The following is a 25616-nucleotide window of genomic DNA, read 5'->3' as shown; positions in this document are numbered from 1 at the left end:
AATAAAAAAAAATTTTTTTTGTTGCTATTGCAAAAAAAAAAAACGGGCAAAGGATATGAACAGGCACTTCGCCAAAGAAGATATTCAGGTGGCTAACAGACACATGAAGAAATGCTCACGATCATTAGCCATTAGAGAAATGCAGATCAAAACTACAATGAGATATCATCTCACCTCAACAAGGCTACATTAATCCAAAAAACACAAAATAATAAATGCTGAAGAGGTTGTGAAGAGACTGGAACACTTATACACTGTCGGTGGGAATGTAAAATGGTACAACCACTTTGGAAGTTGATTTGGCGCTTCCTTAAAAAGCTAGAAATAGAAGTACCATACAATCCAGCTATCCTGCTCCTTGGAATATATCCTAGAGAAATAAGAGCCATCACACGAATAGATATATGCACACCCATGTTCACTGCAGCACTGTTCACAATAGCAAAAAGATGGAAACAACCTAGGTGCCCATCAACAGACAAATGGGTAAACAAATTATGGTATATCCACACAGTGGAATACTACGCAACGATAAAGAACAACAAAGAAGCTGTGAAACATCTTATTAACATGGAGGAGTCTGGAGGTCATTATGCTGAGTCAATTTAGTCAGTCACAGAAGGACAAATATTGTGTAAGACCAGTATTATAAGAACTCAAGAAAAGGTTTAAACACAGAAGAAAACATTCTTTGATGGTTACGAGGGTGGGGAGGGAGGGTGAGAGTTATTTATTAACTAGATAGTAGATAAGAAGTACCTTAGGTGAAGGGAAGGACAGCACACACTACAGGGGAAGTCAGCACAACTGGACTAAATCAAAGCGAAGAAGTTTCCTGAAAATAATCAAACACTTTGAGGGACAGAGTAGCAGCGGTAGGGGTCTGGGGACCATGCTTTCGGGGGACATCTAGGTCAATTGGCATAACAAAGCTTATTAAGAAAATGTTCTGCATCCTATTTTGGTGACTGGCATCTGGGGTCTTAAAAGCTTGCATGCGACCATCTAAGATGCATCAATTGGTCCCAACCACTTGGAGTAAAGCAGAACGAAGAACACCAAAGACACAAGAAAAGTATTAGCCCAAGAGAAAGAAAGGGCCACAGAAACCAGAGACTTCATCAGTCTAAGTTCAGAACTAGATGGTGCCCGGCTACCACTAATGACCGCCCTGACAGGGAACACAACAGAGAGTCCCAGATGGAGCAGGAGAAAGGTGGGGTGTAGAACTCAAATTCTAGTAAGAAGACCAGACTTAATGGTCTGACTGAGACTGGGGGAACCCCGGAAAGCATGGCCCTGGATTCTCTATCAGCCCAGAACTAAAACAATTTCTGAGGCCAACTCTTCAGACAGGAATTGGACTGGACTGTGGGACATAAAGTGATACTCGTGAGGAGTGCACCTCTTGGCTCAAATAGATACAAGAGACCAAACAGGCTGCTTCTGTCCAGAGGTGAGAAGAGAAGACAAAGAGGGTTAGGAGCTGGCTGAATGGACACGGGGAATCAAGGGTGGAAGGGAGGAGTATGCTGTCACAGTATGGGGAGAGCAATTAGGGTCACATAACAATGTATGTATAAATTTTTGTATGGGAGACTAACTTGAAATGTAAACTTCATTTAAACTACAATAATTAAAAAGAAAAAGAAGGGACATGGGTAATATGGGGAAGGGTAAGCATTTCCCCTTTAGCAATCTGTTGTTATTGTTTACTATTTGCTTTCTATAAATAACAATAATGGCTCTCAAAAAAAAAAAAGGGTGCTGTCATTCTTACCTTGTTTCCTCTGTATGTAATGTGTCTTTTCTTCCCCCTGTCTACTTTTAAGATTTTCTCTTTATCATTGGTTTTAAGCAATTTGATTAAGATGTGCCTTGGGGTAGGGCTCTCCATGATTTTTTGTTTTGGGTTACTACAGATCCAAAAAATCTCAAAGACGACAATACAGAGAAATCATGGAAAGTGCTACCCCAAGGTATATTATAATCAAAATGCCCAAAATCAGTGATAAAGAGAACATTTTAATAAGCTTTTCGGATCTGTTAATTTACTGATTTCATTAAATTTAGAAAAATTCCAGCCATTATTTCTTCAAATTTTTTTTCCATTTCCCCTTCTTTCCTCTGATTACATATGTTCTTAGGCTGCTTAATGCTATCCTACTGCTCATTGATGCTGTTTTCATTTTTTTTTTCAGTCTTTATTCTTTTTTATTTCAGATAATTCCTATTACTATGTCTTCAAATTCACTAATCTTTTCTTCTGCAGTGCCTGATCTGCTGTTAATCCCATTCACTGTATGTTTCATTTCAGATACTATAGTTTTCATCTTTAGCAGTCTGAAGTGGGTCACTTTATATCTTCCATGTCTCTACCTAACATGCTCAATCTTTCCTTTCGCTTCTTGAACATATGAAATTGTTATACTATTACAATGTCCTTTTTTTTTTTTTTACTAATTCTAGCATCTGTGTCATTTCTAGTTCTGTTCCTATTGATTATGCACTGTATTCACTCACCTAAAGAGTTTAAGTCAGTGATGTCCAATAGAACCCTCTGCAATGACAGAACTGTAGTTACTGAACACTTGGAAAGTGGTTAGTACAACTGAGGAACTGATTTTTTTTTTTTTAATTTTATTTAAATATCCACACATGTCTAGTGGCTACTGTACTGGACACTGCAGGTTTATGGGAAGCCTCTGTGGATCTCTGGCACTCTCTTTCTTTTGCAGCTCTCTCTTCTCCAATACTCTGCCCCACAAATTCCAGCTGCCTTGGCTTCCCTGAACTCTTATCTCCTTAGCTCAGTGAGATCACCAGCTCTGTTTGAGTATCCCTTCCCGTCTTCCACGCTGCAATCTGGAAACTTTCTCCATGCTGAAAGGTAGGACAACCATAGGGCTTAACTTATCTCTCTTTTCTCAGGGATCATTGTTTTGTGCTGCTCTTTTGTCTGAAAACATGTTTTTTCATATATTTGACTAGTTTTTTATTTATTTAAGATGGGGGTATAAATCAAGTTTCTGTAACTCCATCATGACTGGAACTAAAAGTCCACTTCTAGTAAGTCTTAAATTTTTAATTATTATATTTTTTATTTCTAATATTTCTAAATTGCTTATTTTACAAGCCACCCTGTCTTGTTCTATTCTCGTGGTTTTTTATTGATTCTTTTATTTCATTAAATATACTTATTTATATTATATACCCTATAATTCCAATATTTGAAATTTCTGTTGGTCTAGATCAGTTGCTCCTGCTGACTCTTATTCTTTTGTATTTTATTATTCTCATAAACTCATATTTTTGGCTATCTATCTTTGGGAATTCTTTGAAGCCAGGGTTCATGTATGTTCTACCAGGGATGATTTGAGTTTGCATCCCTCAAGTGCCTGGGGCCTCTATCACCTTGGATCCACTTTTTTTTTTTTTTACTTCACTTTTTATATATTGAACTTTGTTGAAAAACAAAGAAATTTACATGGTTAAAAAAATTTAAACTAGTTCCCTTCCCCTTCAGGTCAGGACTAAAGATTCAACTAACAGTTAACAGGGCCAGGCCTGAGGATTCAGCTAGTGTGGCTGGGGTGTGGCTAAGAAGGCAGGCCAAGTGGTCAAGAGATTGATTTCATACAGAAAGACTGGGCAAATAAGGCAACCTCAAGTAGTTTTCCTCCTAGCCTTTACCCAGGATCATCTTCTTGTTGCCTAACCCCATTCTCCCAACCCCACCCCAGCATCTTAACATAATCGCATGATCTCAAAAGTATCAGAAAAATGAAACTTAGCTCCACCTCTAAAAAAGATCAGGGACCCTAACTCTGTATTAAGGCAAACCTGACTTTCATGCAAAGGGTCATGAGGGTTTGGAAAATGAGGTTAACAGCCCTGCAGATAACATGGGATTCTGGTTCTGAAAGTCATCTAAAAGACTTTCACAGTAAACTGACATGAAGTCAAATTTATTAAGACAGGATGTAAAACTATATCATCAGACCATCAGAGACAGAGTTTAGCCCAAGTAAGCCATCCTTTTAACATTCTGGTTAATAAACGTGTATTAACTTTGTTAGGCAGACAAACTTGGATGGCTATTTTAGAAACCTAGAATGTCATTTTTTGTACTTTTGTATTTGTAGTCTGTGTCATTTTAGTGTCCGAAATATAATTTCAAGTCAGACTTTAAAGTCACAGTATTCTCACTATTCTAAAAGAAAATAGGGAATTCCTAATACCTAAGATCCCTCTTTTACTACACTGATAACCTATTATTCAATGAGTCTGGTAAGACAGGTGGATGCCTACCATGTGCAAAAAGCAGCAGCAATAGTTCATAGGATTCCACAAAAACAAGATACTTGCTCTTGCTCTTACAACTGAAATCTGGAATTAAATACACATATGTGAAATTTAAAAGTAACAAAAATTCAAAATAACGGAAAAAAACAAGTCAATTCATCTCATTTCCCCCTAACATTATAACTCCTTGAGTAGAAGGTCTATGTTTTAAATCATCTTTTTGTGTCCCCACAGCACCTTTAAAATAGAAGGCTCAAAAACACAAAAAATAAAGAGTACATACAAACTAGTACAAGTTGGGTGGCTTGAATCAAGGAAAGTATCCTAGAGAATGTAATTTTGAACTGGATTTTTCAACAAGTCACGGAAATGTATTGGCAAAGAGAGGAACAAAATAACTTGGCGCAGAGTAAAAGCATAAAGGAAGGACAGCCAATATAGCCTACCTCAACTTGGCTGACGCAGTCCAAAGAAATGGGCTTAATGAGATGTCAGGACAACAGTCAGTGGGCTGCCCTAAGGTCCTGCTGAGAAACGTGGGATTTATGTAACAGAGAGTCACTATCACAGGAGAAGGAAATGATAATATAATAGGAATGACTGGCCAGTGAAATACCAGTTTCTGGGCCAGTAGCACTTATCAGAAGCAGATGGGGGGCCAAAAAACTTGTACTGGTTCAAAATATAAAAATATTTGATCATTGCTCCAAGGGCGAGAACAAAATCTATACCATTACTTTTTTTAAAAAAAGGTTTGGGATGCTAAACAGAGGAGGGGGGGCAAAGGTTTTCTCCTTCTCCAGTGCTCAAAAGATTGACAGCTATCCCTTCTCTGCTGACAGTGACCGGGAAGGGGAAAATATTTAAAGAAATAGAGAAAACTCAAGTGGTACTGCGCTCACAAATTAAAGAGAAAAAAGGCAGTGATATCGAGGGAGAGAACAATATTTTCATTCAGGCAAAAAGGATGAAGACAAAAGAGAAACATCAGCTCTGATGCACTGGAAAACAGAAAAGGGAAGAAGTATCACTCAAAATAATTGCCTCTTAAGTTTTGTTATCCTTCTTCCAAGCCTACAGACTGAGAGAAGGTGAGAGAATAGGCAATAAGAAATATTCCCAAACAAAACAAAGCAATCCTCACAACCCATATCCCAGTATCAGAAAATTTCAAAGTACCTCAAGTATCCAGGTCATATTTATAACTAAAATTAATCCTGATTTAATGCTGTACTTTTCATAGGGATTTCTCCTCTATCTCTCTTAAATAAGCAATATCAATATAACAACTATAAAAACAAACAAAGTCATCACAAAAACCAGCATAACACAATCTCTATCTCTGAGCAGAGTCTAAGGAAGGGACATGGCATAGCTTTTCTCTCCCACCACTGCTGAAACAAAATCACAATAAAAGTCTGAATGATCTTACAGTATATCACAGATTGTGGCCTATTCCCACACTGCCTTGCAGCCTTCCCAAGATGGGCCAGTGGGATTTAACATGAACCAAATCTGTCAACCAAGCTGAAGACAGACATGTGGCTTCTAAGGAGAAGTGGTGAAAAAAAATACTGCTCCATTCAGCTCCAAACAATGATAAATAATTCAGGAAAAGAACTGCCGCAATACAGAGCACAGCAGCAGGATTTAAAAATAGACTACAGGCTAGTAAGCCTAGGTGGGGGAATCAGAAGTCACAGACAAAATGGATTTATGTCAACCAATTCTCAAGCCCTTTGCAATACAGGATGCTGCTGAAATTGCCACTCAAAACAGATGCCAGAATTCTAATGTACTTTATAAAAAAACAAACATTCTTCAGGAGCTTGGCAAGTTTGATAACAAGAGAGCTAATAAATAATAGTACTATTTGGCAATAGTAGGCATCACAGAGAAAACATTTCTAAATCACATAGTAAGACATGTTTTTAAAAAAATCAGAAGGGGGCTAAAATTCTATTTTCCACACTATCAAGATGTAGATCTAACTTCAATTTAGGCTTTTATTCACTAATGATGTCTCTAGTATTATCCAGTACATTAAACACTCAAGACTTTTCTATGCATTTTCCACCTCTAACAGACACAACCATGCACACACGTAATTCTCATCCATTAACAAAGAGGTGGCTTGGAAACTGAACAGAAGCTATGAATACGGTCTTCCCAGATTTAAATTAAACTCCAACTCCAATAGAACTGGTGAGTTTATAATTAGATGGGGACAGTCCAAGATCCTGGGTTCACGTGGCTGGTGAGGGTTTCAATCTACTTGTCTTCACTTGTCTAGTGCTGGTATAACAGAAATACCACAAGTGGCTGGCTTTCAAAACAGAAATTTATTTTGTCAGAGTTTAGGAGGCTAGAAGTCTGAATTCAGAGTGCCAGCTATTGGGGAAGGCTTTCTCTCTCTGTCTGCTTTCGAGGAAGGTCCTTGTCTCTTTCACCCTTTGCTCCTGGACAGTCTTCATGTGGCTTGGTGTTGCTCTTCCTCCACCTCTGCTCCTTTCGCTTGCTTGTTTAATCTCTTTTATGTCTCAAGAGACTGATTTAAAACACACCACACACCTACCCTGTCTCATTAGCATAACAAAGACAACCCATTCCCAAATGAGATTAAAACAACAGGTATACCTCCCCACCCCCAATGTTGCTGAGTCGCCTTTGAGTCGATCCACTCATAAGGACCCTATAGGACAGAGTAGAACTGCCACATAGAGTTCCCAAGGAGCACCTGGTGGATATGAACTGCTGACCTGTTGGTTAGCAGCTGTAGCTCTTAACCACTACGCCACCAGGGTTTCCATAACCACAGGCATAGAGATTAGGATATACAACATGTATTTTTGGGGGACTCAATTCAATCCATAACATTACTCAAGTTGAGTATGGGGTCTGATGACTAGTGTGGCTGGACAGTCAATCTGAAGACTGGTGTCTGGAGGACTACAACAATGACCAGAATCCCAACCTACTCCGACTGTATTCCGACTCATAGCAACCCTATAGAACAGAGCAGAACTGCCCCCACAGGGTTTCCGAGGAGCACCAAATGTATTCTGACTCATAGCGACCCTACAGGACAGAGTAGAACTGCCCCCATATGATTTCTAAGGAGCACCTGGTGGATTCAAACTGCTGACCTTTTGGTTAGCAGCCGTAGCTCTTAACCACTATGCCACCAGGGTTTCCAAATGTATTCTACAAAGTCATATTCAACAACGTGTATAATAAAGAAAACACTGCATTTTTCCATGGCCATCAGAATACATACAACTCCCTCTTCATAAGTTTGAGATCAATTTCCAGACACCTGTGAAAATTTTAAGACCATTTAAGATAACTCTGATGATACCCAATCTACCTATAAAAGTATGATAGAGAATTCAAAAGAAACCATAATCTGGTCCTTTTATGTACTACTTTGTTCTAACTGAGCCCTGGTGGCCTAGTGGCTAAGAGCTCAGGCTGCTAACCAAAAGGTCAGCAGTTCAAATCCACCAGTCACTCTTTGGAAACCCTGTGGGGCAGTTCTACTCTGTCCTATAGGGTCGCTATGGTCGGAATCGACTCCATGGCAATTGGTTTGGTTGCTCTAAGCAAGCAAAACAAATGGTACTGAAAAAATTCTTGTTCAGTATCAGCTACAGACCATTATGTAAATAGATCAATATGCTCCTGCCTCACCTATCTTTAGAATAAAAATAGGCTTTTTCTGCTCATAACTGTGTCATTCAACTTAAACTACACAAAGACAGAATGTACCAGAAAAAACTAAGATGAAGTATTTTTCTCCCAATCCTTAAATTCTCTAGATTCTAACAGTACAAACAATATTTTCAGAGGAGAAACAGACTGTCTCATTTAAAACATGATCCATTTAAAGCACTTCTCCAGGTATGACATAACATGGTTAGACCAGCTGTTTTCCATTCCTACTCCACTTCACCACAGAGCGTCAACTACCACTTCCTCTCTCTGTAAATCCAGGCTTTCTGACTATTGACAACAGACAGTACAGACAGATGGACCGAAGTTTGAGTCCTGGCCGCAGTCCCACCCTTGGACATGGTAAAGGGATCCTATTCTGGGTCCCACTCTGGCCTTCCTCTGACATGCCCCATCCCTCAGGAGGAGATGTCCATGTGACCAACAGCACATAGCTACCTAAGTACCCAGCTATGCTCCAGACACCAGAATTCCCTGCCCAAGTCATCCCACATGCATTTCTGGGGACTTCAGTGGGCCTCTTCCCAAGGTCTATCCTCCTAGGGACAATATTCACTGTTGTGCACATCCCACGGCCTGAAGGGTGGGCAGGGGACAGCTGATGGGAGGGGTACAGAGGTTAAGCACTATTAGCTGAAAGACTGGTGGTTGGAACCCACCTAGACACACGTTGGAAGACAGGTCTGGTGATCTACTTCCAAAAGGTCACAGCCTTGAAAACCCCATGGAGCAGTTCTGCTCTGCACATTTGGGGTCGCCATGAGTCGGAATCAACTCAACGACAACTAAAAACAATGACAATACGCTGCAAGGCATAAATGAGAATTAAAATGTGTCAACAAGGGGGACATATTGCAGATGCACTTTCTTACTATACAAATTCCAAAACTAACCTAGGTACTTATTCAAAGGCTTATTTCAGTAAGAGAGCATCCTCCATACTGGTCTGATTCTGAAACTCATCCACAACACAAGGCATCACCTTAAAGAAAAACTACTCTTGGTAATCTCAAGATGCTACTGGCAAAAGACAAATCTGATATTCTTGGGCACTGGCAAAATAAACAATCTCCCGATAGCCCTAAATTCCACAACTGGACTTAGATGGATTAACACAAATCCTCTTAAAAGAGAATTTGAAATATTCTTAAAAAAAAAAAGACACAAAAGCCAACAAGTTCCAACATATTCTATTCTAGACCAAAAATACAAAGATGTAAATGTCTAGAAATGCCTCAAGGTGTGTAATTACTGAAGCTAATTACCATCCTTACTGGGGGAGGCGTAAGAAGGGGTGGGTAATAAAGGTGGTCTGGGTGGATGAATCCCACCCAAAAAAAAAAAAAATTCAGTATTATCTCTCCGTTTAATAAAGAAGAAAACAGGATTCTGGACTTAAACAATATAACTTGCTGAGAGAAGAAAAATTTTATCAATCTCATAAGTCTCAACTAAAATGTAAAACTTTTTCCTGATGTTATTCACTGTGAAAATGGGAATTGGGCAGGAAGCTCAGAACTGTGATAATGATTTTGTAGTAGAATATGAAAGATCCTTTCACTCATATCAAAGATGTGGCTTTAAAAAAAATACATTTAAAAAAATCTCTATTAGATCACCTTCTACTATAAAATCACCAGACTAGAGTTGGGCCATATAATTTTAGCTCTAATCCTCACTTCATCTTTATCCTAACAAAGAATTTAACTATGAGATCTCGGGTAAAGAAGATGCAATATAGCATTCTGTACAGTGGAGTTGTTAGGAGGTTTGATTCCCAACTCTGCCACTAACAAGCTGTGTGATCTTGGGCAAGTTACTTAACCACAAGTTGTCTTAGCTTCTCTTATCTTTACAGCTCTTATCTCATAGGGCTATAAAAATTAAATGAGTTAATATACTCATTTAATATAATTTAATTTAAATTAAATGTTTAGACAATGATGTTTTAGTTATCTAGTGCTACTATAACAGAAATACCACAAGTAGGTGGCTATCAGAAAGAGAAATTTATTTTCTCATAGTTTAGGAGGCTAGAAGTATGAATTCAGGACGCCACTCTAGGGGAGGGCTTTCCCTCTCTACTGGCTCTAGGGGAAGGTTCTTGTCTCTTTTCAGCTTCGGTTTCTTGGTTCCTTGGAGATTTCCTATGACATGCCATCCATCTTCCCCCATCTGTGCTTGTTTGTTTGACTGCTTGCTCAACCTGCTCTTTTATAACTCAAAAGAGAATGACTTAAAACACACCCTACGCTAATACTGTCTCATTAACATAACACAGAAAACCATGACCAAACAGGATTATAACTAGAGGTATAGGGATTAGGATTTACAACACATATTTTTTGGGGACACAATTCAATCCATAACAAATGGAAAGCATTCAAATAAATGTTTGCTGCTATTATTATTGTTACTTAAACCTGCTGCCATCAAGTCGATTCTGACTCATGGTGACCCCATGTGTGTCACAGCAGGAGTGTGCTCCATAGGGTTTTCAATGGCTGATGTTTTGGAAGTAGATAGCCTAGTTTTTCTTCCAAGGTGTCTCTTGACGGATTCAAACCTCCAACCTTTCGGTTAGCAGCCGAGTGCAGTAATTGTTTGCATCACCCAGGGACTCCAGACGTCCCTAAACTAATACAACAAGATCAGGGTCATTATTTTTTAAAATTAGAAGAACTAATACAGAGATAGTATGATCTGTTTTACTACTCCTTCCAAACCGAAGGTCCAGTTGCTTAGAATGAACACAATATGAACGCCAGTGTAACATTAAGTTTTAAGGTCCTCAATATGCATTTTTCTCTTAGAGACAAATATTCTGGGATGCAATCTAATATTGCCGTGGGAACTATGAAGTTCCCTTCCTTTACCTACCAGGAAAATCAACTGTGTGAGAGGCAAACAAGTAAATTAAAATGTATTTTGTTAAGTGCTAGCTAGACCCACTCACAAGGTTAAATGGAAACGGAGAGATAGGGCATCTAAATCAGACTGGGGGAAAAGGTTTTCTAAAGGAGAGGATGCTTAAGTCTATTCCTCAAGGACAAACAGTATTTAGCCAAATAGAAAAGTGGGGAAATAGACCTAGGTTCCATATGTACCCGCTGGGTGATTTGGGGAAATTTACTTAATCTCTGTAAGCCTCAGTTTCCTCATCCATAAAATGGAATGATAACAGTACTTCTTTTGTAAGGCTGGATAAAGATAAAATGAGATAATATATAAAAAGTACTTAGAACAATGCGAGGAACATAGTGTGAACTCAACAAACAATAATATTACTAACTTAGATGTATGTACGGGTCACCACGATACTTTCTCAGAACTGCAAGTACCAGATGAAAAAAGCTATAGCATAATGTACTCACAAAGAAGTGGCTTGAGAAGAGGCTAGAGAGGTTAGTGGAAACTAGATCATGAAACATCTTTCATACTAACTAAAGCTGTGAGAAATCTGCAAAGGATTTTCAAAAATTACACCATCAGATTTATATTTTAGAAAGAGTACTTCTGTTACAATGTGGATAGCTTAGAAAGAAGATACACTAGAGGCACAGACACCAAACTCATTGTCGTCGAGTCGATTCCAACTCATAGTGGCCCTATAGGACAGAGCAGAACTGCCCCATAGAGTTTTCCAAGGCTGTAATCTTTATGGAAGCAGACTGCCACATCTTCTTCTTCCTCAGATGGTGGGTTCGAACTGCCAAACTTTCAGTTAGCAGCCAAGTGCTTAAGCACTGCACCACCAGGGCATAGACACCAGATAGGAAAAAGATAAGGACTCTGGCTGTAGAATGAAAGATGACGGGACTCTGATTTAAAAGGCATTAAAGAGGTGGAATCTTTAAGACTTAGTGACATAGAAGATGTTGTGATGTGATGACAGAGAGACATCTGGAAGAAAACCCAGGTGACTGGATAGAACAGCAGCTCTCAAAGCACAGCTGGGACTCCTGGGAATTCCCAAGACTTCTTCATGGGACTTGCAAGGCCAAACTATTTTCATAATACCAAGACCTTCTTTGCCCTTTTAACTCTATTTTACAGGTGTACAGTGTTCCAGAAGCTACATCATATGTAATATCACAACTAATTGAATGAAGAGGCAGATGTGAGAATCTAGCTGTCTTCTATTAACCCCAACACTAAAAAGATTTACAAAAATGAAAAACAATGTCACTCTTTTCACTAAATTTTTCTGCTGCTTCTATTTTGGAAGAAGTTATTTTCCATAAAAGTGTGCTATTTATGCTAACATGTAATGGGTTTATTATTATCGTTATTTTTAAAATGAATAAATATTTTTAATGTATCATCTTTAACTTCTAATACATTAATATTGATAAGTATACACATAAATAAAAGCTCCCTGGAGGCCTCGATAATTGTTTAAGAGCGTAAAGGGGTTCTGATACCAAAAAGTCTGAGAACCAATGAGGTGGATAAAATTTCTATCTACTGAGACAGAAATATTGAAGAAGAAACCAGTTTGGAAAGAAAGATAATAAAGTTCTGTTTTATACACGGATGTGCCAATGGGCTGACAAAACTGAAGTGTCCAGTTGGCAGTTCCGTAAGTGGGACTGGACATCTAGATCACCAAACTGTGAGAGAAGTTGAAGCCCTGGATTTCGATGGGGTCACAGAAAGGGAGAATGCGTGGTGAGAACAGTGGCAGAGCAGCAGAAGAAAAGGCTAGAGTGGTCAGCAGAGGCCTCAAGACACACTTATATTTAAGGGATAAAGAAGAAGAAGACGACTCAAATGGGAGGAAAAAGAAAGTTATAAAAATGAGAAGTAAAAATGAAAAATAACAGACCACATCACTAGCTATAAATTAAAGGGAGAGAGCCGGTCAGGGTTTTGAAGGAACGTAAAAGCCAGCAAAAAAAAAAAAACAAAAAGGCAGCCACCAATCCGCCACTTGTAATGAGAGAGAGAAACAAAATGGGTAAGTGAAATCCAGCATTAACTCCAAAATCTCATTTTAGCCAAGTGTTTCAATCTCATCTTACCTAATATTTTTTTCTTATCAGACTTACTCATAAAACAACAGAATGGTTTCAGGTTCATTTCTTTTGCCTTCTTTATAAACAAGTAAGAAAATGACCAAAAGGATAGAGATAGAAAGAAAAAGAAAGATCCTAGATGAGATATAAGAAAGGAGTTGACTGAAGCAGTGACTCAATGAAAAGGCATTCATTCATCTAACACTCACTGAGTAACCACTCTGACCAAGGCATCATGATAGGCACTATCGAAAAACAGCTGGTTAATATACCAAACAACACCCCTGGCTCATCAGCAGAAGTAATAGATTTGAAATGGAAATAAAACTTTCTGATGAGAATGGCATAATCAGAGATAGCTCTATTTCAAGGGTGGTTCTAGTCAGAAGATTTCCAGAACTCAAAGTCATCTAATTACTGAAATATGTCTTAATTCCAGAAAAACATTCTAAACGAATGTTTTCTTCAAATGTTTAACACCTTTGTGATCCTGTGGCAATGCCTTATCTCTCTGAATTATTTGTATCAGTAAGTGTGCCTTTGAAATACAGAGATAAATCTTTAAGAAATCTTAGTATATATACATAAAGGAGCCTGTGTGGCTCAAATGGAGCCTTGGGGATGCAGTGGTTAAAGCACTCGGCTGCTAACAGAAAGGTCGGCGGTTCGAACATACCAGCTGCTCCACGGGAAAAAGATGTGGCAATCTGCCCCCATAAAGATTTACAGCCTTGGAAATTCTAGGGGGCAGTTCTACTCTGTCCTATACGGTCACTATGAGTTGGAATCAACTTGACGGCAATGGGTTTGGTACGGCTGCTAACCTAAAGGCTGGCAGTTCCAACCTATCCAGTGGCTCCGTGGAAGAACAGCCTGGCAAACTGCTTCCATAAAGACGACAGCCAAGAAAACCCTATGGGGCAGTTCTACTCTGTAACACATGGGGTCGCCATGATTCGGGGGCCAATTCGACAGCAGCTAACAGCCAATAAAAACAGTATTATCTATCTGTCCATCTGTCTGTGTGTATTATAAAATGTCATCACATCAACTCTGATGTAAGCTCCAAAACTAATAACAGAAGTCAAAAGAGAATTACCTAGCTAGATACATTTACGCTGGAGATGCTGCTTTAACTGATCAACTCTATCCTTTAAACGTAGAAGTTGTGACTTTGTAAATATGGCCATTCCTCTGAGGAAAGAACTAAAAGGATAAGAATAGAGAAAGTGATGAAAATACCCAGAATTTAGCATTATCTCCAAAGGGAATCCTGAACAAGAAAGGATATATTATCATGCACAAGCTATCACTGAAAACTTTTCACACCATCATCTTGTGCTATGGTAGCTGACCTATTTCTAGCTCTAAGCCTGTATCTGACTGACTTGCAAACTTCTGAAAATAACTGGGCTTCAAAAGACACTGAACAGCATCAGAAGTATCTTTTGGGGCTCCATTCCCCATTTTTAAGAAAATCAAAAAGGAAGGAATTACTTAGCAGTAGTCAATAACAACTGGTGTTCCTAATAGCAATAAAAACTTTATGGGCTGAAATAAAGACAAAGGGATTTCACTACGGCTAACATGGAATAACAGGGATTATATTTACCTTCCTGGCAGAAACAACTAAAAATTCAGACAAAAATGTATGAAAATGGTTTTTCAGACATTGGATGTCAGGAAACAAAGGACTGATTCCTCACAGACAAGAAACAAACAGGATGAGCCCTACTCTTGTCCAAGCTTAATGCCTGGGCAAGGCATGTCACAAGGAAGAGAAGCTCAGGGGAAACCAGGCAGAGCCCAGCAGGCTCCCTGAGTGGAAAAGACAGGACTGGCAGTCTGAGAATGCCAAGAGGCTAGAGTTCAGGGTGCAGAGTAATTTAAGCTACAAATTGGGAGAAAATATTTAAAAGCCACATATATGACAAAGGACTTGTATCTAGAATATATAAAGAACTCTCAAAACTCAACAATAACAAAATAGTCTAATCAGAAAATGGGCAAAAGACATGTACAGACATCTCACCAAAGACGATACAGAGATGGCAAATAAGTTCATGAAAAGATGTTTGAAATAATTAGCCTTTAGAGAAATGCAAATTAAAACCACAATGAGATATCACTACACATCTCACATTATGGATAAAATAAAAAATAATGACAACATCAAATGTTGATAAGGATGCAGAGAAACTAGATCACTCACCCATTGCTGTGGAGACATAAAATGCTACAACCAGTCTGGAAAACAATATGGCAGTTTCTTATAAAATGAAATATATATGTATTACCTTACCATCCAGGAATTGCACTCTTGGGCATTTATTCCAGAAAATCTACATTTACACAAAAACCTATACATGAATATTCACAGTAGTTTTATTCATAACAGCCAAAAACTGAAACCAATACATAAGTCATTTAACAGGTGAATGGTTTAAAACCATTCTATGGAATGCAATAACTTGGATGAATCTCAAAGAAATTATGCTGAGTGTAAAAAAGCCAATTCCGGAAGGTTACATATGGTTATGATCCCATTTACGTAACATTCTTGAACTGACAAAATTACAGCAATGGAGAACAGATGTTTGCCAGGAGTTAGGGTTTGGGACAGTGAGGTAGAAGGATGTGGGTGTGCAACTTCCTGTGAATCTATAATTACTTCAAAATAAAAAGTTAAATAACTCAGAAATTACATAGGTTATAGAATTAGTTAAAAAAAGAAAGAAAGAAAAAAGGACATTTAAAGTTATTGTAATGTATTGCATATGTACAAGAAGCTAAAGGGAAAATTGAGCATGTTAGGTAGAGACATGGAATAAATTTTTTTGAATCTCTGAAATGTCAGAGATAAAAATACATACTATAGGATTAACAACATATTAGAAATTACAAAAAAAAAGATCAGTGAATTTAAGGACATAAGTAAGCTGTGGGATAAATTCAAATGGCCTAATATATATGTGTAGAGGGTCAGCGAAAAAGAGGAAGATCTTCAGTGAGATGGACTGACACAACTACAACAATGGGCTCAAATATAGCAGCGATTCTGAGGATAGCACAAGACCAAGCAGTGTTTCGTTCTGTTGTACACAGGGCCACTATGAGTTGGAACTGACTCAATGGCTCCTAACAACAACAAATATACATGTAAGGAGGCCTGGTGGCGCAGTAGTTAAGTGCTCAGCTGCTAACAAAAGGTTGGTGGTACAACCCCACCAGCTGCTCTGTGGGAGAAAGATGTGGCAGCCCTGGAAACCCTATGGGGGCAGTTCTACCCTATCATATCGGGTCGCTATGAGTTGGAATTGACTCAACAGCAACAGGAATACACATGTCAGCGGTATTTCTGAGTATGGGAAAAGGAAGAAAAAAATATCTAAAAAAAAATACCTTCAAAGTTTCCGAAATGGATTAAAACTATAAACACACAGATCCAGGAAACTAAAGGAACCACAAGCATGAAAAAAACCACAAGGCACATCATTACCAACCTGCTTAAAGCCAGTGATAAAGAGAAAAATCTAAAAAGGAGCCAGGAAAAAAAGATAACACTGCATACAGAGAAACAAAGATAAAGATGACAACAGAATTCTCACCGGAAACAATTCAAGCCAGAAGACCATGAAGTACATTCTTTAAAATACTGAAAGAAAAACCAAGAATTCTATACTCACAGAAAATACCTTTCAAAAACCAAGGTGATGGGACAACTCAGTCAACTGGCATAATATATTTCATAAGGTCTATGTTCTAAATCCTAGTTTGGTGAGCAGTGTCTGCGGTCTTAAAAGCTTGCAAGGGGCCATCTAAGATAAAACTACTGGTCACTACTCATCCAAAGTAAAATAGAAAGAAGGAAACCAAAGATTCAAAAAAGAAACTAGTCTACAGGACTAACAATCTACACGAACCCTGGCCTCATCGACCCTGAGACCAGAAGAACTAGATGGTACCCAACCACCACTACCGACCTTTCCGATCAGGGCCAAAATAGATGGATCCTGATAGAATGGGAGAAAAATATAGAACATAACTCAAATTCTTAAAAAGTCCAGACTTACTGAACCAGTTGAGACTAGAGGACTCCCCAAGACTATCTCCTTGAGATACCCATTAAACTTTGAACTATAACTACTTCCAGAAGTCACCTTTCAGCTAAATAACAGATTGGCTCATAAAAGAATATCACCCATAAGTACTGTGCTCCTTTGAATAATCATCTATACAAGGCCAAAAGGTCAACATTTACTCTAAAGTAAAGATGAGAAGGTAAGGGGGGAAGGCAGGGAAACTAGATTACTGTAAATAGAACAACTAAAACAGAAAAAATGAGAATGTTGACACGTAAAAAATGTAGCCAATGTCACTGAACAACTTGTATAGAAATTGTTCAATGGAAACCTAATTTGCTGTGTAAATTTTCAAAGAAAATACAATAGAATATTATTAATAAATGAACAAATTTTAAAAAACCCAAGGTGAAATAAAGACTTTTTAGACACACAAAACATGAAAGAATTCATCAACAGCAGACTTGTACTAGTCCTTCAGGGAGAAGGAAAATTATATCAATTGGAAAGCTGGACCTACACAAAGGAATGAAGAGCACCAGAAATGGTAACGACGTGGGCAAACAGAAAAGATTTTTTTGCTCATTACACCTACTCCTCACTTATCACCTATATCATTATTCGACATTTTGCATTTACGACAATAGTAAAAATCTACTATCCAACTATTCTGCACATTAACGACTCATGTTTGACAGTAACAAATGCTGAGGTGTGAGGTAAGAGTAACACTGGCTATGACGGTTAAGGTAGTGCATCACCTTGCCTGGGCTATGATTCTCAGTGGTTTGGCAGTTACGTATGATGTAATTTGGCAGTTATGTAATGATGTAATCTGACAGTTATATAATGATGTAATCTGGCAGTTGTGTAATGATGTAGTCATCCTCCATTTTGTGATCTGATGTGGTCATCCTCCATTTCCCATAATGTAGATTTTCACATTAACAACCTGGTCTTCAGAACCTAACCATGTCGATAAGTGAAGAATGAGTGTATTTAAATATCTGTAAAAGATAGCTGACCGACAAAGAAAAGCCCAGGCCCAGGAGGCTTCACTGCTGAATCTTACCAAACACTAAAAGAATTAATAGCAATTCTTAACAAATTCTTCCAAAAAAATAGAAAAGGAGGGAACACTTCCCAACTCATTCTATGAGGCCAGTATTACCCTAATACCAATACTAAAGACATCACAAGAAAACTAGAGACCAATATCTCTTATGAATATGGAAATAAAAGTCCTCAACAAAATATGTTTACATACCTATTTGAATGACTAAAATTAAAAACTGACAAAATCAAGTGCTTGTAAGAATACAGAACATTGGAATCTTATACATTGCTGGTTGGAATATAAAATGGCACAGCCACTTTTAAAAATAGTTCGTCAATTTCTTATAAAGTTAAACGTACACTTACCATAAGGTCCAGCCATTTCATTCCTAGATATTTACCCAAGAGAAATAAAATTATATGTTCATTTAAAAACTTATACACAAATATTCATAGCACAGCTATATTTGCAGTTGCCGAAAATTGGATGCAACCCAAATGTCCATAATCAGGTGAATGGATAAACAAATTGTAGTATATCTATACCATGAACTACTACTCCGCAATAAAAAGGAATGAACCACTGATACATGCAACAACACAGATAAATCTCAAAATATGCTGACTAAAAAGAGCAGACCTTCCTCCCAAAAAAAGGAGTATGTACTTACTTCACAATTCCATTTATATAAAATTCTAAACAATGCAGACTATTTCTAGTGACAGAAAGTAGATCAGTGGCTGCCTAGAGACCACAGAGGTCAGGGGAAAGGATTACAAACGGGGATACAGAAACTTGTGCAGGTGATGAATATATTATTATCATGATGGTGGCGATAGTTTTATGGGAGTATATGTATGTCAAAACTTATCAAATTGTATACTTTTAGTATGTGCAGTTTACTGTATGTCAATTATATCTCAATAAAGTTCTTTCAGAAAAAGATGGGGAAAGCCAAACAAATGTACTTATGTTGGCCACTCGATAACTGATAAGGAAGTACTGAAAGCATTTTTAATTTACTCTGCTGAATGTATAGACAACCCCTGGTAAAACTACACATGGAGAACAACTCAAAGCATATAAATTTGAGTTTTTGTAAACTTAAAAATACTTCCATTAACCTAATTATAATTTCAGAGGTATTCTATCTTAATTTTTTACTGATCTTCAGTTGGTAGCGCTGGAAATCCTCCCAGTTCCATTCTAGCTCTGGCAAGTACTGCAATTAATATGATCCGTAAATAAACATTTAGATGCACAAAAAAAAAAAAAGGAAACTCTAATAGGTTTCCTTAAAGCTGAAAATACCTGTGTGAACAATAACTCGAGTGGAAATCACAAAAGAGACTCCTATTACCTATATAAATCACCTTTTAAGAGAGAACTCCCCAGTTACATTTACCTTATAGGTACAGATATTTTCCCAAATAAATTTATACTATTTCAAAACTTTCTAGAAAGTTAGAAAAGCTTAAAGGTAAAAATCCTAAGTTAGATTTTTCTTTACCAATAGGTATGCCCACTGTTTTAAAGACAAACAAAAAGTATGATGTATCCACTAACAAGAAAAATTATGGAATTTGGGGTGGAATTTAGTCAATCAAAACCACTTTACACTCATGATATTTATGCTAGGTAAACAATGACAACTAACCCAAGCTACCAACATCTCTAACTTCAACTCCCGCAACAGCCTTTTTAAATTTTTTTAATTCAGCTGAACTCAGTCTTGATATACTCTGAATCTCATTTTCTTCATCTATTAAATAGGGACAATAATACTTCCAACTCCTTGGGGTTTTGTGAGGATTAAATGAGAATACAGGTACAGTTTGTTGCCTGGCACATAGAAAGTGCTCCACAAATGTTAACCTATTATTACCTGAATAAATGTTCAGCCTCCATGAGTCCAGTGCTGGAATGGCATCACACATAAGAAACAAGTCTAACCTCAAAAACAAAAACAAAAAGTTAAAAACAATTTAAATCTTTATACGAGTCCCTCAAAGAAAACAGAGATCCAATTCACAATTCACAGCAATACTTCTTAATAACTTCCTTCCCAATTCCTTTTGCTCACAGTGTTTCTTACAATCCTGCACCTGTCCTGAACCCTCTATCCATTTCCACCTTCAGTTCACAAATTTGCAAAACACTGCTGTTTGGCTCCTTCCCCTCTATTAATCCCCTCTTTTTATAAGCAGTGCTCACTCCACTTGCTAATAAATTAATCATCCAGTCTTACTCCTTGAAATTCTTCACTGTTTTTTTTACCCATTATCCTCTTACACAAGCTAAGTCTAGAAATTAGCTAGCAGATCTATAACCTTTCTTAACAGATGAGAAGTAAAGACAGGCCAGAGACAGAATTTTCTTCTTTTGGTATAATATTGCAAACACATAATTTAGTATCTCCTCACCTCAACTGCAGTATTTTCTTAATTATTATTATCATTATCAGGGCTATTAACAGGACCCTGAGGGCTGGCTGCTACTTAATCTACTTCAGGAGCCCTGAGTGCTCAATGCCACCAATGAAATTCTTAAATGTGTCCGAGCCTGTCTGTGTCATTGGAAGCCCTCAAAACACCTAAACCCTACTGTGTTCTATGCTGAAGTCAGGAGTATCCCTAACTCACCATTTTGTTTTACAACTCTGTTACATGAATATCACATTGCTAAAGTATGTCCTCCCAGTGTCTTACAAAAAGCTCTGTGAAAAAGCCTGTCTAGCTTTTTTATAGCTCTGCACTTGAGGTTTTTGGCACTAGGGATGTATGGTAGTTTAGTTAGGGTTGAAAAAGCACGGCCAGAGGCAAACAGGAATTATACACACTTGACATTTCCCCTCTCCTTTTTACCACCAACCTTCATCCTGATACACTGCATGGTAAATTTTTTCCCAGGAAATGCCTTGCTTCCCCCCATGCAAAGAAATTTCTAGTTGTCTTTCCCCACATACCCTCAAGCCACGCCCTGATATATCTGATTTTTAAGTAGGCATAGTCGGTTCACAATGACAGCCATGCCACACCAACAGGTCACTCTCCAACGGTGAGTCAGAGAATTAAGAGCAACATAATTCAAAGAACACAATAATAGTACTTATTGCGGTAATGGTTTTCCTACCTTACCTGTAATCTTACCATAATTAAAACTGGAAGTTTAATTCCTTTCTGTCATCCATATTCCATAACCCCCAGTTAGCTTGCAGTTTTTTTTTAACAAAATGCAATAAATAGCCTCTTAACTAGTCTTTCTACTTCCACTTTTGGCATCCAGCAATCCATTCTCCCCAGAGAAGCGAGAGTGATCTTTTTAGAGTGTAAATCAGATCATTTAGCTCCCCTGCTCAACTGGCTGTCCCCACCAATGGCTTCCCATCGTCCCAACCAAGGCCTATAGAGTTCTACATGAGCTGGCCCCTGACCACTCTTGAACACACCAAAACATATCCTCTCCACAAGATCTTTGTATTTGTTGTCCTCTCTGCCCAGAACACTTCTCTCCCATCAAAGAAATGCTGCTTCTGCCTATGTCACTACTCAACAAAGAGGTCTTCCCTGACACACAGTCTAAAGTATCTCCTTCCCCTAACTCTCTATCATATCACTATATCTATTTTCTTCATAGCATTTATTACAATCTGTAACTATCTTATTTATTTACTTGAAAATTATTCATCTCCCCAGACAAGAATGTAAACTCTTTAAGGGCAGCAATCTTGTATGTCTTGTTCAATCTTGTATGTCTTGTTCGTATCTGTATCTGCAATGTCAAATAGTGCCTCGCACATAAGCACAGAAATAGTTTTCTAACTTACTTTATAAAGCTAACTACTTCTTCTGAAGCAGAGTAAACTGTTAAAGTTTTTAAAACTTATCTGTATGGCCAGTAAGATGGCCAAGCTGCCAAAACTCTGTGTTTTCTTCTTTATTCTAACAATCTGCCCTGAATTCTCAGAAATCTTCCTTCCCTTCTCTGAAACTAACATTTGCGCTCAAAAAATAAGACGGCAATCGTATCTGTTCTAAGTCTGTGGGACCCAAATCCAGTCTTCTCTGTAGCAGTTGCCAGAAGTCTGCCTACCATCATTCCACTGAGGAGCACCTTACAGTCCAGGGGAACGACTTGGCTAAATTGATCCAAGCTGCAAACACCTGTGAGAAAAATCACTGCTGACAGCAGTTCTGTGAAGCATTCTAAATGCCTTAAAATAACCTCACCAGAGTGGGAAGATTCAGTTCAGCAATCTGACTTATGGAGCATTCTACAAAGCTTTACTAATGACCCTGTCACCAGCAAAACAGATACTTTGTCCTAGCCTTCTAATCAGCTGTATTTAGCAGCCAACATCCATCTTTTGCAATAAAATGCCATCTCTGAGTTCCTATTCCCATCAAATTATCACTGGTTTGGCCAATAGATAAATCAGAAACTACAGTTAACAAATCCACTTGTCTGGGACCCATAAGGACCCAAAACAATTAATTAAACTTCCTTGGAGAAGCAGAACAGCCTCTAGTCACCTGGAGACAAGTTTTAAAGATCCTAACTACTATGACACTTGGGCACATCAAAATGGTAATCTCAGAAACAGCCACACGTCACCTCCAATGGTGCACCTACACTGAAAGTGACCTTCCCTCTCCAAAACGAGTAATTTTTAAAGTCAGCCAAATTTTGAACAATGACTGAGTTTTCTCTAAAATAAGGGTTGCAACAGCTACCTTAATGAAAGGCCCAATAAACTCAGGGCAAGGGCCTCATAGTGCTGACACTGTCACCTTACCTAAGACTTCTGCTGATTCATCCTGATGAGCTGACAGGTCACTGACATCTGAGCCTTGCCCAAAATTCTTGTTTATTTCTCATATAAAAACACTGTCCCCTCAAGATGACTGCAATCCAGACACCTTCCTCTGCTATGGAGTCTTTCCCTCCCTGACTTCTCTGAGCACTTGGCAAAAAAGTCATCATGTCAGGCCCATATTAATAACTCCAGATGACTAAAAAGTTATGGAGGGGCTGGGAACATGGCCCAAAGAAGGACCAAAGAGCTAACCTTCAGCAATTACCAATTTAAAAAAAAAAAAAAAAAGATCAAAATCACCTGGGGAAGAAACTACATATCTTTTCAGCATTAACGAATGCTTGGTAATATTATGGTAGTTTGGAAAAAGTTCCAAAGTCAAGATCTGAAAATGTCAGTCCCTGGCCATACCAAGTAATCACAGAAGACATCCTTTAACCAAATAAGCTTTGTTCTAACACGAACTTCAAGAAGAAAGAGAAGCCAATTTAAAAAAAAAAAAAGAAAGAAAGAAAGTAAAAGGAATGCATGGAAGCTCCATAGACCCATCCAAACTCCATGAGGGACCAAATTACTGGGCTGAGGGCTGTGGGGATCACGGTCTTGGGGAATATCTAACTCCACTGGCATAACACAGTTGATAAAGAAACTGTTCTACATTCTACTTTGGTGAGTAGCGTCTGGGGTCTTGAAAGCTTGTGAGATACTCCACTGGTCTCACCCCGTCTGGAGCAACAGAGAATGAAGAAAACCAAAGACACAAGGGAAAGATTAGTCCAAAGGACTAATGGACCACAACTACCACAGCCTCCACCAAACTGAGTCCAGCACAAATAGATGGTGCTCAGCTACCACCACTGACTGCTCTGACAGGGATCATGATAGAGGGTCCCGGACGGAGCTGGAGAAAAATATAGAACAAAATTCTAACTCAACAAAAAACAAAACAAAAAAAAAAAACAGACTTACTGGTCTGACAAGGCTGGAGAAACCCCAAGTGTATGGCCCCCAGACACCCTTATAGCTCAATAATGAAGTCACTCCTGAGGTTCACCCTTCAGCCAAAGATTAGACAGGCCCATAAAACGAGACTAAATGGGCACACAAGCCCAGGGGCAAGGACAAGAAGGCAGGATGGAACAGGAAAGCTGGTAATGGGGAACTCAAAGTCGAGAAGGGGAGAATGTTGACATATCTTGGAGTTGGCAACCAATGTCACAAAACAATATGTGTATTAACTGTTGAATGAGAAACTAGTTTGCTCCGTAAACCTTCATCTAAAGTACAATAAAAAAAAATTTTAGATAAAAAAGTAAAAGGAATGAAAGAAAGGGAAAGAGATAAAGAGGACCAAGAACAACGACCGTAACTGCAGATTCAACATGACCACAAATTATTTGCAGCAACTCCTATCAAAAAGTAGGGTCTATAGGAATGGACAAGAGTGATGGTTGAACAACATGATGAACATAATTAATGTCACTGAACTGTGTATGTGAAGACTGTTGAAATGGCAAATGTTTAGTTACATATTTACCACAATTAAAAAAAAAAAGTGGAGTCTATTTCCCATTCCTTGAATCAGAGGAGGCCTAGTAACTTGCTTTGACCAAGAGAATGCAGCATGAATGACACAGTGTGACTTCTGAGCCCAGGCCTCAAGAGGCTTGCACCTTCCACTCTCACCCTCTTAGAACCTAGCTACCATGTGAGGAAGCCCAGTCAGCCTGTAGGAGAGGCCACAGCACCTTGGCTGACAGCTCTAGCCCACTGCTAGACTTGTGAGTGAGGCCATCGAGGTCCAAACCAGCCCCTAGCCAACCTACCAACTGACAACAAACACATGAGTGAGCCCAAGTGCTACCACATGGAGCAAAAGCAAGCCATGCTAGATAAGCCCTACCCAAATTATAAGCAAATAGTTGTTTTAAGCCACTAAGTTTTGGAATAGTTACACAGCAACAGATACCTGAAACACCCACAATCAGTTGAGACTAACTAAAAACATCAATTTGACCCACTCAAAACCAACACGTGCATTCCCAACACCTAACGAAACTGAAATCGCTAAAGGACAATATACAACACCACCATCCATTGACAAGACGTATTATTAAGGAATCCCAGAATCTGTTCCTCTACTATCCTATGTGTAACTGGGAAACAAGCACTGAATGCCCAGAGACGATATACGCAGACATGTGTATCAAACAAAGGACTCATAGCTAAAATATATAAAGAATTTCTACAAATCAGTAAGAAAAGACATAAAACCCAATTTAAAAATGGGCAAAAGACTCTAACGGACATTTCACAAAAGAGGACACTGGAAAAATCCAACATGCGTGTCTTAGTCATCTAGTGCTGCTCCAACAGAAATAACTGCAAGTGGAAGGTTTTAACAAACAGAAATTTATTCTCTCACAGTCCAGTAGGCTACAAGTCCAAATTCAGGGCATCAGCTCCAGGGGAACACTTTCTCTGTCAGCTCTGGAGGAAAGTCCATGTCACCAGTTTTCCTTTGGTCTGGGAGCTTCTCTGCACAGGAACCTCAGGTCCAAAGGACATGCTCTGCTCCCGGCACTGCTTTCTTGGTGGTATGAGGT

General features: G+C 38.5%; 1 protein-coding gene across 1 annotated transcript in view; it reads right to left on the bottom strand.

The window, feature by feature from the left end:
• The window catches only part of R3HDM2 (R3H domain containing 2), a 128183-nt gene that overhangs the window by 89996 nt on the left and 12571 nt on the right, over positions 1-25616 (bottom strand). The window contains exon 2 of the mRNA XM_023734546.1: positions 20080-20147. Within this exon, the coding sequence (XP_023590314.1) occupies positions 20080-20147 (68 nt within the window). The remainder of the gene's footprint in view (positions 1-20079; positions 20148-25616) is intronic.

The sequence above is a fragment of the Trichechus manatus genome, unplaced genomic scaffold, assembly GCF_000243295.1.
Source record: "Trichechus manatus latirostris isolate Lorelei unplaced genomic scaffold, TriManLat1.0 scaffold00069, whole genome shotgun sequence".
NCBI lineage: Eukaryota > Metazoa > Chordata > Mammalia > Sirenia > Trichechidae > Trichechus > Trichechus manatus.
The sequence above is the reverse complement of the archived record's forward strand: the minus strand, read 5'-3'. Positions and strand labels throughout refer to the sequence as shown.